Genomic DNA, 19,700 nt, shown 5'->3' with positions numbered 1-19,700 from the left:
TAAAACATCGTCCGGAGACAGCAAGAAAATAACCCAAAGGACGTCATCGTAGTGAAGCGATGAACATTTTGGGCCTGAGAACGTCGTTATTATGGTATTCTTGCTGCTGCTGCCAGACGATTTTCTTCAGCTGACAAAAGCACCGCGATAATAAACAGGTGAATGAAAGCTATACATAACCCCCCTCCCCAACAGTTCGAAAATCCTATCCTAAAATAAAAATCGTCTGTAGGAAGAATGAGAAAAGAAAATTATCACACTGAATGGCTGATATTAAATTCCGTATAGCACTAAACGATTATTATCCAGATGAGGGAAATCCTTAGCAGTGAAAGGGTTAATTTTACTACACCCAGAGCCGTATTCTAAATGGCATGCGAGGATTTTTTACACCTCTTCCTAAGCGATTTATTTTGTATCGTAAATCTTAACATTCACATGTATTTATTTAAACGAACAGCGAGACAGGTTCCAACAACAACACCTAAGAATATAACGAGGAGTAATGTGAAGAATAAATCGCAGAGGAACAAGTGTTAGGGAAATCTGCAAAGCCACTTAGACTACAAACCCAACCCACCCGGACGTAAACGCCCCTGTTGAGTGACGTTTAGTGGGCTTCTACTTTTTACCGACAGTCCCAACAAGCTCCAGTTACAGTGCAACATTCGTTTTAACAATTCCACTCCGGACAGAATTTACGTCACATTAGAATTACAAAATATTCTTCGATTTTTAGTGTCTTAAATGAAAATGACTGTTGTAATTATCGTACTCATTTACTGATATGAACAATGGTAAACATGTGACTATTTCATATAAAAATATTTTCTGTACGGCTAAAAATCATTGCTATCAGCCCTGCATGGTTACTTTTTAACAAAGATAAAAACTGAATACTTACGTCTTTTTTCCTCTTCGTTCCTGAAAAAGAGAAGAAAATGTGGATTAGTCTCACTTTATAAATTTATCAATAAAAATAACTAATTAACCATATTTATTACTGCAAACCGATGGAGAGAAGTCTTATCTTGTAATCCAATGTTGTTATTAAATACAGTACTAGCAGAATGTTTCGACCAAATGCATACCAACATTCTCTCTCGCCAGTAAACCATCAACATACACACTTCATTCTTACAGCATTCCCTTTCTATTCATCTCCCAGTAGAACACCATCCTATAACTACTACCTCCCCCCCCCCACAATCACCCCCCCACCGGAAACCCAGTACAGAAGAACACAGTGACCTCCACGTCAGTAAGCCCGTCTTGGAGGTGCAGAGGAAGAGGAAGCCAACGTCTGAAGGGAAACGGGGCGGAAGATGCACCTCCTTCCCTTTGGTCTCAAGTCTGTGATCCTCCTTCCACGTACGGTATTCAGGGACATTGGGTAGGTGAGAAGCAGGGTATGTGAGGCAGGTGAAGGAATAATTATCATCATTACATCTATCAACATCATCATCATCATCAATGGAGCAGGAGAAGTCATATCATCATCATCATCATCATCATCATCATCATCAACATCATCATCATCATCGTCGTCGTCGTCGTCCTTGAAACCCTAATCCTACCTCTTATTCAACGTCAAGGATATTTAGGGACAACCGATTACTAGCTTAAGGACGTGAGGCAGGAATAAGACATCATCATCATCACCACCCTACAGCCTACATGGTTGGTAAAGTACATCAAGGTAATATCAAAATTTCCACGAGACAGGACTCTACCACTACTACTACTACTAATACTACTACTACTGCTCCTCCTCCTCCTCCTACTTCAAGCCTGGCCATGAAACTTTTTTGCGTAAGATGATGGCCTCTCGCAATGATTATACGATGGAGCGCACTACTTCCTATTCATACACCCAAAGAGTTACTCCAAAGACCATACGACCCTGATACATGACATTAACAGCCCTACAACGACTACTTCTGCCACTGTAATGACTAACTAGGGTGCGTGACTAACTAGAGTGCGTGGTTAACTTCTCGGATACCTCTAAGTTATTAATCTGGGCCTGTTATTTAGGAACGCAGAACTGAAAGGAATTATAACTTAGTGTGCAAAAACGAGGGGTCAGTTGTAAGTTGAGAAAAAAAAAAAGGAAAGAAAAAGAAAAGAAAGAAGTGTTTCGTCCTCTCAGTGGGATGACTCTCTCTCTCTCTCTCTCTCTCTCTCTCTCTCTCTCTCTCTCTCTCTCTCTCTCCACAATTCCACTTAACCCTGGGGAAACCTCTCGCCCTGACGCAGAATCGAACCCCATTAAACTCCTCCAGTACGAAGCATCTCAACAAAACAAAATAAAACAACCAAATGGAAACAATCATGAAAGGAAATTACGTCCTCTGGCTGAAAGGGTTAAAGCACGGACAATTATGACAGCAGTGGAGAAAGAGGGACCTGAGGGGAAATGTTGTAGTGTGTGTGTGTGTGTGTGTGTGTGTGTGTGTGTGTGTGTGTGTGTGTGTGTGTGTGTGTGTGTGTGTGTGTGTGTGTGTGTGTGTGTGTGTGTGTGTGTGTGTGTGTGTGTGTGTGTGTGTGTGTGTGTGTGTGTGTGTGTGTGTGTGTGTGTGTGTGTGTGTGTGTGTGTGTGAGAGAGAGAGAGAGAGAGAGAGAGGATGAAAGGATGAGATGGTAAGAGGACAAGGGGTGATGAACGAGGGTGAGAGAATGTGGATGGAAAAAGACTGAGGACGAGAGAGGAATAAATAGTGGGCAATGAGGATGGAAATGAGAGGGAGATGAATAAAGAGTGGGCAATGAAGATGGAAATGAGACAGGGCGAGGATTATAAGGTGGGCAATGGAAAAGACTGAAGGCGTAAAAAACAAAAAACAAAAGTGAGCAATGTTAAAGCGACGCAAAGTACGAAAATAAATCCAAGACGGAAAAATGAATAATAAATTATTAGGGAAAATGAAAAATAGCTTGTCAAAAAAAAAAAAAAAGACTAATGACCGCATACTCGTCAATTAAGTTTTTTTTATACTACCTTTTCCTTACTAGCAGTTTTCTAGTTCTCGTCCTTACTAGGGGATTACTAGTATCTTTTCCTTACTAGCTAATTACTGAATATGACAGGTAAATTCTCCCTTCCATCGTGTCTATGCAAACTATGTCGATCATTCAGACATACGAGGCATACAAAAAAATATGAAAATAAGGAAGATAAATCGCCAAGGAAGAGGTGTCAGGAACCAAAGGCCCCACAATCGCGAGAATAAGGCGTTAAGGACCCTCTTCTCGTTACCTTAGGACTTTACGATTTATATTTAGGTTCAGGTGTGCTCCTTTTTTGTTTTTTTAATCGAAACAGACTATAAAAATTCATTATTGTCAGGTGTGTGCGTGCGTGCTATTTTTTACATCCACACACACACACACACACACACACACACACACACACACACACACACACACACACACTATAAATACCATGCACTAACATACAAACGCAGTAATAAAGAAATAATTTGGTCAGGAAGAGGTGTTAGGGAGAATCATTAACGGAACAAAATATCGCCCTTAGTAATTAGGGGCAGCAAATACCGCAGCTCTCTCTCTCTCTCTCTCTCTCTCTCTCTCTCTCTCTCTCTCACACACACACACACACACACACACACACACACACACACACAAACACACACACAAGGCGGGAGGTGGCGGGGCGTGCATGTTATCAGGCCAAGTGACAGGGGGTGGGGCCGGCGCTTACCGATCTTCGCAAAAACAGCCACCAATGAACAAGATCAGGTTCGGGGTAATGCTGGTAAAGGCAAACACCATCTCAACCACCACTGTTTTTTTATTTCCTCAGGCACAAGAATTTTCCATGCCTGCCAAGAGACTAGACCACATTTTTCATCAAGATCTCATAATTCGATAAGTGTACAGCATCGTGGAACACAGGCCTCAAAAGGGTATGTGAGCTATATAAACTGCTTCGAAACATAAGGATTATAATTGGTGACTGCTTCGAAACATGGGGACTGTATTTGGTGACTGCTTCGAAACACAGGAGGATTATAACTGGTTACTACTTCGAAACATGAAGATTGTAATTGGTGACTGCTTCGAAACATGAGAACTATAATCGGTGACTGCTTCGAAACATGAGAACTATAATCGGTGACTGCTTCGAAACATGAGGACTATAATCGGTGACTGCTTCGAAACATCTTTCAGGTCTGCCGCAGTCACTTCCGCGTTCCCCTCTTAATGCCACGGCAAAATTAAAAGAAAAGAGAGCCATGTAAAAGCGGGAGGACAGGAGTTATGCCTATTTTTGTCATAATCTAGACCAATTCTAAAATTATCATCATCATCATTACTACAACAACAACAACTACTACTACTACTACAACTACTACCGGCACTATTACTGTTGTTGTTGTTGTCATCATCATCACTATTATCATCATCATCATCACAATCACCATCATTATAACTGAAAACTGTTACTGGCAAATGATGCCCTTCTGATATGTGGAGAATTAAGTGTATGCAGCCAGCAATTCAAACATTACGGTTGCGTCTACACGGTTGTCCAAAATTCTTTCATAAATTAATCGGCATCTCAAGAAAAAGTTTAGAATGGTCATATGCTTCACATCTGCTGTATACAATAATGTTCTCGAGTACCGTGATATCCCTGAGTCCTTGTGATTATAAGGAAGTTACCGTACGCTACAGTTACGGTACGCTATGGTTACGGTACGCTACAGTTACGGTGCGGTACAGTTACGGTACGTTATTGTTACGGTACGCTAAAGTTACGGTACGCTATTGTTACGGTTCCCTAAAGTTACGGTACGCTATGGTTACGGTATGTTACAGTTACTGTACGGTACGGTAGTTACGCTAAATACTGTCATGCAATCTTTTACGCAGCAACATGACCATTTATACTAAACTGTGACTTGAAATTAGGCAGAGACTAGCGAGTGTAACGCCATATGAACTGCGAATGAGAAATGTCTGCTTAGATTAAGATGTAAATTATGAGAGAGAGAGAGAGAGAGAGAGAGGGGGGGGGGAACGAGTCTGAGGAGGAGTAGTTGGAAGGGTAGTGAACCTTGCCTTGCAGTACACGGGGGAGGGATGGAGGGAGAGGCGTGGAATGAGGGGTTGTGGGGGAGGTCGAGTGTTAGGGAGGAGGAGGAGGAGGAATGATGGGGGAGACAACAGAAAAACGAGGTAGAAAGAAGAGGACGGGGAGGAGGAGGGATAAGACAGACAGGAGAAGGCAGATATGAATGGAAAAATACCTGGTGGTCGAGACTGCGCTGAGTGACAAGTGATGAAGAAAGGAAGGAAAATATTACGAGAATGGAGAATGAGAAGTTGATGGAGATGCCACGAGATGACACAGGCAGGCATGGGAAATGAAAGTCGTTACAATAGGGAAGGTATGAACGGGAGAGGAAGAATGGCGGCGAAATTATCAAACCTTTCACTTCAATGTCCTGTTTTGAGTTTTATTCTTGCTACTTCCACACGACTTTCATTCAGATCGAGATATTTTTCAACAAGCGGTGTTATATATATATATATATATATATAGATATATATATATATATATATATATATATATATATATATATATATATATATATATATACATATATATATATATATATATATATATATATATATATATATATATATATATATATATCCTCCATTATTAAGAGGTCTAGCCAAATCTAAATAAAGCTCTCTTGTAATTGTAGGAAAAAAGTACAAAAAGACTTCACGGTATTGAAAGGGTTAAAAGATGTATCAGTAACTATCAACACACTCAAGCAAAGTACAGCTAATGGTGACACCAGAACCCCATAAAATAGATAAACATAGATAAATTAAAAAAATAAGGAAACTAAATGCAAAGATAAATTACTGGAAAACGTGACATAAACCAGTAACCTCTCCACTAGTCTCTCTCTCTCTCTCTCTCTCTCTCAGTTTATCCTTGTTATCTCCAAACGATTATTTTTGCTAAGAAGACTTTTTCAGAACTGGAATGGCTGGATATAACCTTGGGCAGTATTCTCGTGTGGCCAGGAAGCTTTGGGTAGTTAAGAAAATAAATCGCTAAGAAGGAGATGACAGGAATACGGTCCCTGAGCTAACCCTTTCACTTCCAAACATCTCCCCTAAAATCAATAAAATAACTTTGGACACTGCCTAAAAAAATAAAATAAATAAATAAATGTAAGTGAAGGGGTTAAATCGCGTAAAACTAATCCTGGTCTGACATGTTCCAACCAACAGGAAAAACGTATAATATTTTTAATCCGATCGCTTTGACTGCCGGATTTACGGATTAATCCAGAGTTATGCCACCACGAGAAGAATTTATTATCCTTATCATACGAGGAGGAATTAAAATAAGAGGCTGGGTGAAGAGAGTAGAAAAAAAATAAAATATGGAGAAGGGGGGGGTGTTAAAGAAAAATACGAGTAAAAAAATAAAAAAGGGTCAGAGAAAGACTAGTGAAATAACATGAATGAATGGAAGAAAAATAAACAAAACAGGAGTGACATCAGTCCAAGGATTTATTTGTGATCCTACGCTGTGTTTACTCTGTTTATTTCTTCCAAACTTTTGTCAAACTAATCCGCATTTCTTCACAAATTCACTATACATCTGGTACACCTGTTCCTTGGGCAAACATCCATATACAACAGCCATTTTTTGTTTTATTTAGCTCTGTATTTATTTATTTATTCATTTTTATTTTTGAGGGTCAATGGTGAAACTATACAAAACACACTTAATTTTTTCGTGACAACTAGAATCTGTAGAATTTATCAACATTTCCAAGGACGACTTTCATTTTTTTTTGGGGGGGGGAAGAAAGGGGGGAGGGAGACTTTTTGAACTGGCGGGTTTACACAAAGCTTTCATTAAACCCTTCACTGCTATGGCATTCTAAGCTGATGAAAATCGTCTGGCATTAGGGGAAAAAAAATAAAATATGCCATTAAAGTCAAGGGGTTAAAGACGGGAGTGAGGAGTATGGAGTAATGGGAGTGAGAAGTAAAGACAGCAGGAGGGTAAAGACAGCAGAATGGTAAAGACAGCAGGAGGGTAAAGACAGCAGAATGGTAAAGACAGCAGGAGAGGAGAGACAGAAAGAGGGTAAAGACAGCAGGAGAGTAGAGACAGATGGGGGGTAAAAACAAAAAGAGGGTAAAGACAGAAGGAGGGTAAAGACAAGGAGGGTAAAGAGAGGGACGGTAAAGACAGCAGGAGAGTAAAGACAGCAGGAGAGTAAAGACAGCAGGAGAGTAAAGACAGCAGGAGGGTAAAGACAGCAGGAGGGTAAAGACAGAAGGAGGGTAAAGACAGCAGGAGGGTAAAGACAGAAGTAGGGTAAAGACAGCAGGAGGGTAAAGACAGAAGGAGGGTAAAGACAGCAGGAGGGTAAAGACAGAAGGAGGGTAAAGACAGAAGGAGGGTAAAGACAGCAGGAGGGTAAAGACAGAAGGAGGGTAAAGACAGAAGGAGGGTAAAGACAGCAGGAGGGTAAAGACAGAAGGAGGGTAAAGACAGCAGGAGGGTAAAGACAGAAGGAGGGTAAAGACAGAAGGAGGGTAAAGACAGAAGGAGGGTAAAGACAGCAGGAGGGTAAAGACAGCAGGAGGGTAAAGACAGCAGGAGGGTAAAGACAGAAGGAGAGTAAAGACAGCAGGAGGGTAAAGAAAAAAGGAGGGTAAAGAAAGAAGGAGGGTAAAGACAGCAGGAGGGTAAAGACAGAAGGAGGGTAAAGGCAGAAGGAGGGTAAAGACAGAAGGAGGGTAAAGACAGAAGGAGGGTAAAGGCAGAAGGAGGGTAAAGGCAGAAGGAGAGTAAAGTGAAATTGAGGAAGATGTGAGACATGAATGGGGAGTGACAACTACCTAAACCGCCCTGAAGCAAAGAACTGGGATATCAGAAGGGAGAAATGAGGACGGTAAAGAAGGGGAAAGGAGAGGAGAAGAGAATCTGAGAAGTATGGGGAGTGGGAGGGGAGAGGAAGGGAGGGTGGGTGAGGTGAGGAAAGGTGGGGAGAGGGGAGTAGATGGGTACAGGGAGTGAACGAAAGGTTAGTTCAAAAGCGAGATGGGGAGGAGAGAAGAAACAGAGATGTGAGGGTGGTAAATGAGAAGACAGTGAGGGGAAGATAGTTCGTGACTGAGGGGTGAAGGAAGGGGGATAGGGAAAAGAGGGACAGGGGGGAAAGGGGAAGGAGGGGAAGTGGGGAGGAAATGTGAAAAGGATAGAGGGGGGGAGGAAGTCGGAAGGGGAACGAGAAATAACGGAAGAAATGTGGATGAGAGGGAAGCGATGATAATGAGATTAAGAGGGAGGAAGTGAAAGGCAGAGGTGGAGAAAAGGGTGGCGAGGAGGGGAGAAGAGATGGGGTGAGTGGGAAATGAGGGGACGATAAGTCAGAGAGAGACGAATATGAGAAAGGAAACACGAAGACAGAGAGGGGAAGAGGAGCGGAAATGGGGAAATCATGGGAGAGGGAAGCGAGTGAGAAGAGCGAGTAAGGGGATGGGTAAGAGGGGAGAGGGTGAGGGAAGGACAGGTGGGGGGTGAGGGATGAGGCGAGTGAGGGGAATGAGAGAGCTAAGAGGGGAGTGACGGAGAAGGGTACGAGGGGAGTGAGGGTAAGGGTAGCCCAGGAGCGAGTGAAGGACTGAGCTAGCACTGTCCTCTGGGAACCCGACACTGGTGCTGCCTCACCCTCACGCCTCACCATTACTCCCACACCACCAACACCAATATTAACACCAACACCACTAATAACACCACTATAATATACACCCACAACACAATTAACACCACTATAATATACACCAACACAACTATTAACACCACCATAATATACACTAACACCACTAATAACACCCCCATAATATACACCAACACCACTATTAACACCACCATAATATACACCAACACCAACACTTAAATAATATGGAAGTAATAAACGATGAGGCAATAAGAACATACAACTTCATCAACCTACCTATCCACTACCTGATCCTATAGTTCATTCTATCTTTTAACATTGTCCTCTTACACTGTTCATACACAACCACACTTTCCTACACACACACACACACACACACACACACACACACACACACACACACACACACACACACACACACACACACACACACACACACACAAAATAAAACCTGTGCAAACTTGTACCCAACAATTTCATCGATTAATACTTAGTTAACACCGCAGGCATGGATAGAGGACCAATGACCGGGCAGCTGAGGTAATCACTCCTTTTCTGTAGCTAGATCAATGCGTATGACGTCCACTGAAGGACTGAACCTTCTCACAAGGAGTGTGATTGCCAAAATTTACTCCTCTTCATGCCTCCCCAGCCAAGAGCAATTCAAGAAGGATGTGCGTATTGAGAACTTTGCAATGCAAAGTTAAGGTGACTGTAGCGGGTACGTCTGCTGATCTTAAGAACCTGTATACGTCGTTGGTATAGACCGAGATAATGCAGACATACCTGTATACCAGTACCAGGTATCTGAATGGACACACTATGTGCATCCACTTAAAATGTCCTTATCAGCTGGATTTAAACCCAACCTCATGGCACCGCATATCGGGAGATGGAAGCGATAACCACTGAGTTTCCGTGTTTCCTCACTGCAGTCTGATATCTGCTAAACTAGGTTTTAAAAAGGGAAACATAGTCAAGACTTAAATCACCCAATTCACAGGAGCTTTCAAATTATGAAACCACATCTTGCAAAACTCCTCTGTGGTACAGCATAGCCTCGAACAACTAGACCAACCGGGTGTTAGGGAAAGGGAGGGGGAGACGGACAGGGACGGGAGGGAGGAGGAGAGACAGGGAGAGACGCGGACTAGGAAGGAGAGGGAGGGTGGGTGGGTTCGAGTGTGGAGGGGGAGAGGGTGGGATCAAAGGGTACTTTATATGTTAGTGGATCTGCGTTTTAAAATGCCTGGGACATGACTGCTTAATGTTGGTGGAGCAAGTGCCGGCGCAACAAGATAATTGAGCGTGCAATGGCGCTGGTGTCGCCTTCAAACAACCATCGCCTGACCCCCAACTGTACCTATATCAGTCTATCCGTACATTGAGGTTCACTGACGGACCGGACCATTTCTTTGCAGGGAGAATGATAGCCAGAATTAACCCTTATGCTGGAGAAGTACGAATGGGAAGGGGTGTCTGTGCGAAGTGATACATGTAGAATTGTACTGGATATGTATGCGTAAGAATGTGTATATGCTACCCACAAACCCCCTCCACCTACAACCACTTACAATCACTCCCACAACTACTCATAACCCCCCGCCACCACCACCAGCAACCACCCACAATAACCCCTCCTCCTCCCACAACCACCACAACCAACCCCACACTCCAAGCCACCCACAACCCCCCAAACCACAACCACCCCCACCACCCAACCTCACGATAATAGAATAATGGCCGCCTCTTACGCACGCACGCGCCCACTCACGCCCGTCCGTAACCCCTTCACACCCATGATGCATTTTTTTTCTTATTCTTGCTCCCTTCTGACTGCTTCACTCTGGTTACAAGAGACTTTGAACTGGAGTGGTTAGATATAGCCTTAAGAACTAAAATTCCTTCCTAAAGCGGCAAAAAATAAAATATATATATAACGCGACGGATGCAAGAATATACTATAGTCCTTTTACCTTAACTTGGCCCAGATCTTTGTCCTTTCTTTTCACGTACGGTACCTCACTGACAGAGAAAAAACAATGCCACGGCTCTGCATCCCTACCCAAGCACTTCCTCATGACTAGCACGTTAGAGTGAAGTGGGTATAAAAACTACGTAACCGGATTTAACCCCTCCAGACCGATGAAGTACTTTAGGTATTTTATTTTAGCTGCCTCAAGACGATTTTATTCAGCTCTGGAAGGAACTACATTACTGAGGGTGTTGAATCCTGTACTTGACCTATTTTAAGTCTCTCGTAACCTGAATAAAATCGTCTAACCCAACTCCTCTAGCCTGAAGTCTCGTAAGATGAAAAAAATCGTCTAACCCACCTCCTTTACCCTGAAGTCTCTATTCTATCTACCTATTGTCAGACGCCTCAATCCCGTCTGGGGTGGCCACAAACAAATAGCCTCCAAGTCGCCCTGTCCCCCGTCATTTCACTGCCCTGCTCCCAACTCACACACCCCTCTCTCATATACCTCTCCACCACATCCCTCCATCTCATCCTCGGCCTCCCCCTCCCTCTTCCCCCCTCCACCTCACTCACATACACTCTCTTCGTCAGTCTTTCACCCTCCATCCTCTCCACATGGCCAAACCACCTCAGTGTGTTCCTCATAACGCCTCCTATCACATCCACATCCACACCACAACGCTCCTTTATATCCTCATTCGTCAGCCTCTCTCTCTATGTGACTCCACAAGCTCCTTTTAAATAACTCATTTCCACTGCTCTCACTCTTGACTTGTGTCCTTCCAACAACGTCCAAGCTTCACTTCCATACGTTAGAGTTGGTATCACAATACTGTCATGTAGTAACTTTTTCACTTCCATGCTCACTTTCCTGTTTCTTATCACTGCTTTCAAAGAACCAGCAACCTTTCTTCCCTGCTGTACCCTTTCACGCACTTCACCCTCCAAACCTCCATCCTTACTCATCACACTACCCACGTACTTAAACGTACTCACATTTTCCAATTCCTCACCATCCAACCTCGCTGTACATTCACTGACTTCACCTCTCTCAAAGACCATCACTTTACTCTTCCCTACATTCACCTTTAGATTCCGTTTCTTACACACTCTCCCAAACTCATCCACCAAGCCTTGCAGCTCCACTTCGTCTTCACTCAACAACACAGTATCATCTGCAAACAACAGTACAGGGAGTTTCCAAACACTATCCTCTCTCACCAGGGCCTCTCCAACATCCACTACCCTACCTTGTACCTCTTTTATTACCCCATCCATGTACAGATTGAACAACCATGGAGACATGAAACATCCCTGTTTCAACCCAACTTTCAAAGAGAAAAATTCACTTAGTTCACCATCCACACGCACTGCAGCCTTCGCACCATCGCACATACTCTTCACAGCATTCAACAACTTCCCATCTACTCCATATATTCTTAACACTTTCCACAATCCTTGTCTATCCACCCTGTCATATGCTTCCTCCAAATCCATGAAAGCCGCATACAACTTCTTTCCCTTCTCTAGAAACTTTTCCACTAAAGATCTAAGAATGAATATCTGATCTACACAACCTCTTCCCTTCCTAAAGCCTCCCTGTTCTTCTCCAACTAATTTCTCTGTTCTTTCTATAACTGTCAATAAGTATCCTACCATACACTTTTCCTATTATACTAAGAAGACAAATGCCCCTATGATTACCACACACTTCTTTTTCCCCTTTTCCTTTGTACAAGGGAATAATTATACCTGACTTCCAATCCTCCGGGACTCTACCTTCCTCCCAGGCCAATCTGCACATCTTCCACATCCATTCTACTACTATCTCTCCCCCATGCTTCAGCATTTCACCACACACTCCATCAATTCCTGGGGCTTTCCCAGATTTAACTTTCTTCATTGCTTCCACAACTTCTATCCTACTGATTTCTTCCTGTCTTCTCACCTCCCTCCTTCTCCCAGCCATTCCCCAGCCACTTATACTCGCATTACTTCCATCCTCTATGTTCAACAATTCCTTAAAGTGTTCTCTCCATCTGCTCACTTTTTCTCCCTTCTCCACTAGTAATCTACCATTTTTATCTTTCATTCCCCTGCTAACTTCACTTCCACCCTGTCTTACTCTTTTTACCTCTTTCCAGAACATTTTCTTACAGTTCCTCCACTTTACACTCAAATTCCTTCCAAATTCCTCATCCACTCTCTTCTTACTCTCTCTTACTAATCTTTTCACCTCTCTCTTTCTACATATTACTCTCTCTTCCGCCTCTCAGCTTCTTCCACGCCCCTATTTCTCATCCATTCATTGTATGCTTTCTTCTTTTGTGCCACAGCCTGTCTCGCCTCTTCAGTCCACCACGCTGTTCCTTGCACCCCCCTCCGTCTTCTCTTCCTTCCACACACCACATCACATGCTGCACATATTTCATCTGTAAATATCCTACACACACCTTCCACGTCTCCCATCTGCTCCAATTCATATTTGCCCAATCGTTCCTCCACTTCTCTCTTATACTCTGCCTTTTTCTCATCCTCTTGTAACCTTTCCACTCTCCTTGCAACTACTCCTTCCTCTCGTCTTTCCCTTCTTCTATTCCTCCATCTTACTTGAATCCTAATTCTGGCCACCACCAAGTAGTGGTCAGAAAGTTCACTCCCTCAACCTCTATAAGCTCTTGCATCCATTACACATCTTCGCATCCTTTCATCCACACACACATAATCAATCATTGCCTCCCTTTCATTCAGTTCACCACCCACCCTTCTCATCACTCGCCATGTATACCTGTGGATCATTTTATGCCTGAAGAGGGTATTGGCTATCACCAACCCCCTCCCAGCACAAATGTGCTGAAAAAAATCGTCTACCCTAACCCCTTTACCTTGAAGTCTCGTAAGCTAAAAAAAATTCGTCTAACATAACTCCTTTAGCCTGAAGTCTCGTAAGCTGAAAAAAATCGTCTAACCTAACGCCTTTCACTTGAAGTCTCGTAAGCTAATAAAATCGTCTAACCTAACCCCTTTACCTTGAAGTCTCTCGTAAGCTAAATACAAAATCGTCTAACAAAACACCTTTATTTTGAAGTCTCCTAAACTAAGTAAAATCGTCTGAAAGTAGCAAGAAAAAAGATGAAAAACACGTCATCGAAGTGAAGAGCTGTGAGGCTATACTACTTTCGCTCTAACTTGGGCCCAAAAAATTTCCACCCCCTCAATGCCGAGCTGTAACAATAGACCAGCACTTGGGAGCGATGCTAGTCACGAAGAAGTGCTATGGCAAGAATGTGGAACTCTAGTACTGCTTATTCTGCCGCTGAGCTACATGAAATAAGCTGCAAAAAGGGGAAAAAATATCTAAGCCAAGCAAATGTCACAACGTAAGTCTTCAGGCGTGCCACCTCCTCCAGGCTCCGACGTCTATAAAAACAATAGATCAGTACCAGAGATCGATGCTAGTCACGAAGAAGCGCTGTGGCAAGAACGTGAAACTCTAGTACTGCCTTATTTTGCCACTGAGCTACATGAAATAAGCTACAAATATTGGAAAAAAATCTGAGCCAAGTTAATCTGACGTGAAGATAAAGACGCGCTAAAGACGACCTTCCTTCACCCCTTTACCTCGAGGACGTTTTTGGGATTTCTCTCTCTCTCTCTCTCTCTCTCTCTTTTGCTCTTCCTTTCTATTCACGATCTTACACAGCTTTGGAAGACTTTTCGAACTGGAGGGGTTACATGGAGCTTTCGTTAACCTTTCTCCCCACACGAAATCGTCCCTAAGCTGAATAAAATCGTCTGGAAGCAGCAAGAATTTCCCCAAAGGAAATCGCCCCTACGCTGAATAAAGTCGTCTGGAGCAAGATTCCCCCCCCCCCCCAAAAAAAAAAAAAAAAAAAAAATCCTCTACAAGAATATCCCCTTAAGAAATCTCCTTTAAACTTAGTAAAATCGTCTGGAAGGAGCAAGAAATTCCCTATATGAAATCTCCTCTGAATAAAATCATCTGGAATAACAATAACAAAAATAAAATATGCGGTACTTGGGCTGAAGTGGCATAGACTAGGCATAAATCCAATCAGACACTACAACTTCACCTCACATATTTTCTCACTTTTTTTTTTTTAAATGTTTTTCGTTTACCTACTGACAAAGATATATTATGAGGTGCCGAGAAAGATATATATGAAGCACCTGTTCATCACCTTATTTAGCCTACCTTGCTCTACCCCTTCAATACGATGATGGATTTTTATCAACTCCTTCAGCTAACAGACGATATTATTATTTAAGAGAGAACAGTGAGAGTTTAGGAGGGCTTAATCCACCCCCCCCCCTTCGAAAAGTCTCTCCTACGCTGTAAAAAAATCATCTGAAAATGGCAAAAACAAAACAAAATCTGACTCACTCGGGGGGAAGAGATTGGTGTCTGACTGCTTAGCTACTGATGAAGATATATGAAATACCTGCCTAGCCTCTAATTTATGCTTCACTGCTTTTAAAAATAACAAAGAACTAAGACAATTTATCATACACGCAACCTGAACTTCAATAAATTCAAACGTACAGCCTTACAGTAAAGATATATTTAGTCTATATATCAGTATGAGTTTTATTTTTACTTAGGTATTCGGCTGACTCTGGTTTCATGACCTAAAACCCTCTTAAAAATGGTCATAAAACAGTTCTCATATTTACTGGGACAAGAAAATTGCAGTTGATGACTTCACGAAGCACGTGAGAAATAGTAAAGGAATGTGAGGAGGAAAAAAAATGTTAGAAGGCAATATAAAATTAATGACCCCATATAGCAGAGACAACGTGATGCCACACACACAAATACCAATTTCCTTACTACAAACCTATCCTCCACCTATACCTACATCCACATCCTCGCCTACACCCAGAACCACACATACGCCCACACCTCAACCCATATACACATCCTCACCTAAACCCACATCCACATCTTCACCTACACCCACACACACATCCTAACCTTTAGACTTACACTTTTTGTCCACTGTAATTTCTTTTCCTTCTCTCATCTGTGCGTTTTTCTTCTTGGGTCTTTGCTACCTCCGTCTACCCTGTTTTGCCCCCAGCTAACTCCTCTCCAGTGTATTTCTCCCCCCTCCCCCAACTCCATTTACAGCACTCTCCCTCTCTCTCTTATTTCCTTTTACACTCCCTTACATTTTCCTCCCTCCCATCATACTTCTTTTTCTCCTTCCTCACACTCTTCATTCATACCCTTTCCTGACACTCTCACCCTTCCTTTACACCTCACTTAGGCGCCATCTCCCTCTCTCACACTTCCTCCCCTCGCTTTCTCACTTTACCCATCTCTACCTCCCCTCACACTACACCTCATTCCCTCATACAAGCTCTACCCTTTACCTTCCTTTCACTCTTACTCTCGCACCCTACCTCCCCTCACACATCCCCTCAGGGTCCTCACTCCATCCTACATGCCCTACCTCACACTCCATATATTCTCACTCGCGCTCTCTCCTCCACCTCTCACTCTTAATCCACTTCTCCTCACGCACTTTCTCTCTTCTCTCCCATTTATTTTCACCCTCTTACATGCCCTGCCCCTCACTCTCCCTTCACTCTTATTCTCACGTTCTGCACTTCGCTTCACACCCTCTCCATACTCACTCCCCATTTATGTGCCCTCTGCCCTTACTATCGCTATCCTCCACCCCTCACACCCACACTTCCCCTCCCTGACCTCGTCCCCACTCACATGCCCCTTCCCCTCTGTGTCACTCCCTTTGCCCCAACACCCTCTACCCTGCCCTCAACCTCACACTTCCCTTCACCCCTCTCTCCCCCCCCCCCAAGCACTCTCCCTCTTTCCCATACATTCTCCCTGCCCCACCCCTCTCTCTACCCCCCATACACTTTCCCTACCTCACCCTTCTCCCTCTTTCCCAAACACTCCCTACTCCACCCCTCTCTCTACCCCCATACACTCTCCCTACCCCACCCCTCTCTACCCCCCCTTACACTTTCCCTATCCCCCCCATCACCCATTCCCACCCCTCTCCCTGCCCTCACACTTCCCCTCGCCTCTCTCCCCTCCCCCGCACGACCTTCCGAGTTCAAGGCCAGCGTGGTGACGGCGCCGGGGAGCTGCCTCACATTCCACCCAGGTCAGGGGTCAACATGCCATCCCCAGGCACCACCAGCCCCACACAATTTGGGACGCGCTCTGGTTGTAGTCATGATGTCGGGGCTCTCAATCAGTGGGGTCCTGACCGAGGGCACGGCAGGGGAGTCACACTGATTACTGCACTTTTTAGCCCGGGGACTGAGGTTGGTGCGTAGTAACTGAGGGGCACACAGAAATGACAACAGGAAAAAGATTGACATTCAGGTACACAGGTACTCAATCCACACAGACCTTACGATCCCAACGAGGTGGTCTGGACTTAATGGTAATAATCTCGACCCATGTACCATAGTAAATGATGATGATATAAAATTAAGTAGCATCTCAAGAGTTCAGGAGAAAAGACATAAAAGAAAGAACAAAGGCATAGAGGAAGGGTTGGTTTGGTAATATTGTGAGGGGTGGAGAGGAGGGGTGGGGTGGGGTGGTGACGGGGTGGAGGGGAGGAGAGGAGAGAAAGGGAGGGGTGGGATGGTGATGGGGTGGAGGAGAGGAGGGGTGAGGAGGTGATGGGGTGGAGGAGAGGAGGGGTGAGGAGGTGATGGGGTGGAGGAGAGGAGGGGTGAGGAGGTGATGGGGTGGAGGAGAGGAGGGGTGAGGAGGTGATGGGGTGGAGGAGAGGAGGGGTGAGGAGGTGGAGGAGAGGAGGTGATGGGGTGGAGGAGAGGAGGGTAGGGGTGGGGGGTGGTGAGAGTGGAAGTGATGACAGCCCCACTCCTCCGTCTAGACAAGCCTTGCACTCTAAGCACAGCTAGAAGACGCAGCCTGAGGCACGTTCGCGAATGTGTGGGTAGGCGAACAAATGCACTCTCATCAAGCCAACATTCCGAAATCACAGTATTATACAACTTCATACAGCAGCTGCGGCCAGGAAGTACAATCATAACCACAATTTCACCAACACTGCCCTGTCGGTTATGGTGATGTAATAGGGTGTAACTATAAAAATAAATAAACAAATACATAAATAAATAATGAATAAGGTACGGATAACATTATGAAGCACACAATAAAAATGTATGAGGAAAGACACTATTTCACGTTAAGAGTGGAGTATGATGTGTCCTTCAAAATAATGCATGCAGGGGATTCTCGGTGAAATTTAGCTGGAGATTGTGCAGCAGGCGTGTAATATGAGTCCACATTACATCATTAGCCTGTGCCAGACTACAAAAGAGCAGAGGCGTCACTTACTTTCTCCACTCTGACTTACTGTTTGTTAGTCTATTCCATCCTCGGCCTTGGTTTTCTCCACCACGTCTGACTCTCGCTTCATCTCACGGATAATCTTCACTTTATCTATCCATGTGTTATTCATTTCCAAAAGACATGACCGTTTCTGATTCCCCGTCTGGCTTTTTTTTTTTTTTTATCCAAGAAGTTCTCCTCACCTCTTTCCAAGTCAAACCTAACATTACCCTGTCCGTTCTTCTAAATGCAATGATCTCAAATGAGCCTCTGGTACTCTCCCGTTGTGTGCCGTCCTTGACATGGCATACCTTAATAATAACGAAGTGCATGTATTTGTCTTAGTGTGACTTCTTTGATTCGTTAAAACAATATTAAGGCGAAAGGGGCGGCAAAGGAGGTGGGTCAGGTACGGTATAGGCACGGCAGAGGAGGTGGGTCAGGTACGGCATAGGCACGGCAAAGGAGGTGGGTCAGGTACGGCATAGGCACGGTAGAGGAGGAGGGTAAGGTACGGCATAGGCAAACTGTTTGTGACCCATGAAAATCCAGCTTCACGGCAAAATAATGCACTTGTGTTTTGCACAATACAATGCATACAAGACAAGTAAATCATGAAAGTTCGTGCGGCCGTGGGATGTTCTGTGCTGGAAACTAATGCCACAACTTTAGTTAAAAAAAAAAAAAATCATTGTTTACATACAGGTACCGGCATGTACTTGAATTCGTGTGTCCCGTATTCAAATTTTACTGTCTTGAATATCTAATGCCTGTACATGTATTCTGTTCCCTAAATTAGATCTCATACTTTTGTAGTCTACCCAAGCACTGCTAACATATAACTCAAAATACTCCCCCTACTCAAGTCAGAATGTTATCATAGAATTTATGGATGATAACCAATTCTTTATAGCCTTCTGTAAGAGAGCGTATATTTGCCTGAGTTCACAATGTGGGGTGGTAATAAAGATTTCAGATTCTCTCTCTCTATCTCTCTCTCTCTCTCTCTCTCTCTCTCTTTCTCCTTTTCTAGTACTATGATTTAGGTCTAGCTGTATGTATTACGTAAAAGCCGGACCTCCTCGGTAGGACATAAAGATCTGCGTACCTAGGCAATCTCTCTCTCTCTCTCTCTCTCTCTCTCTCTCTCTCTCTCTCTCCCCTCAGAGGCTGGTACAGTGCTTTAAGAAGGGGGAAGACAAGAGGGATACTAGCCCACTCAGCATTCGGGGGCGGTTCGTGGCACGCTCCTGGCCCTCGTCACTGTGCTGGAGGGTCGTCATGCAGGGAATACTTAATGACAACAACATGATCCACTCCTCCACTCGATCATCAGGACTTGAATCTCTCTCTCCAAGTTGCTCAGACATTTACATACACAAAATTATTCCAATATACGTATGTTCGCTTCCATGTTTATATTCATAATCACTTGGACAAACTTTTAAATACTCGTACATACTGTTACATGGATCTACAGACAGACAGACAAAGACAGAGACAGAGGGGTAGGCAAACATACTGATAAACACACACACACACACACACACACACACACACACACACACACACACACACACACACCAGTATCACTGCC

General features: G+C 43.8%; 1 protein-coding gene across 1 annotated transcript in view; it reads right to left on the bottom strand.

Annotated features, from left to right (window-relative positions):
• Positions 1-19,700, bottom strand: part of LOC145399136 (uncharacterized) — a 125,614-nt gene that overhangs the window by 1,324 nt on the left and 104,590 nt on the right. Inside the window, exon 4 of the mRNA XM_080271874.1 lies at positions 905-924. Coding sequence (XP_080128000.1) covers positions 905-924 — 20 coding nt within the window. The remainder of the gene's footprint in view (positions 1-904; positions 925-19,700) is intronic.

The sequence above is a fragment of the Coenobita brevimanus genome, chromosome 47 (assembly GCF_032717465.1).
Source record: "Coenobita brevimanus isolate Jiangsu-jjx chromosome 47, ASM3271746v2, whole genome shotgun sequence".
Lineage (NCBI taxonomy): Eukaryota > Metazoa > Arthropoda > Malacostraca > Decapoda > Coenobitidae > Coenobita > Coenobita brevimanus.
The sequence above is the reverse complement of the archived record's forward strand: the minus strand, read 5'-3'. Positions and strand labels throughout refer to the sequence as shown.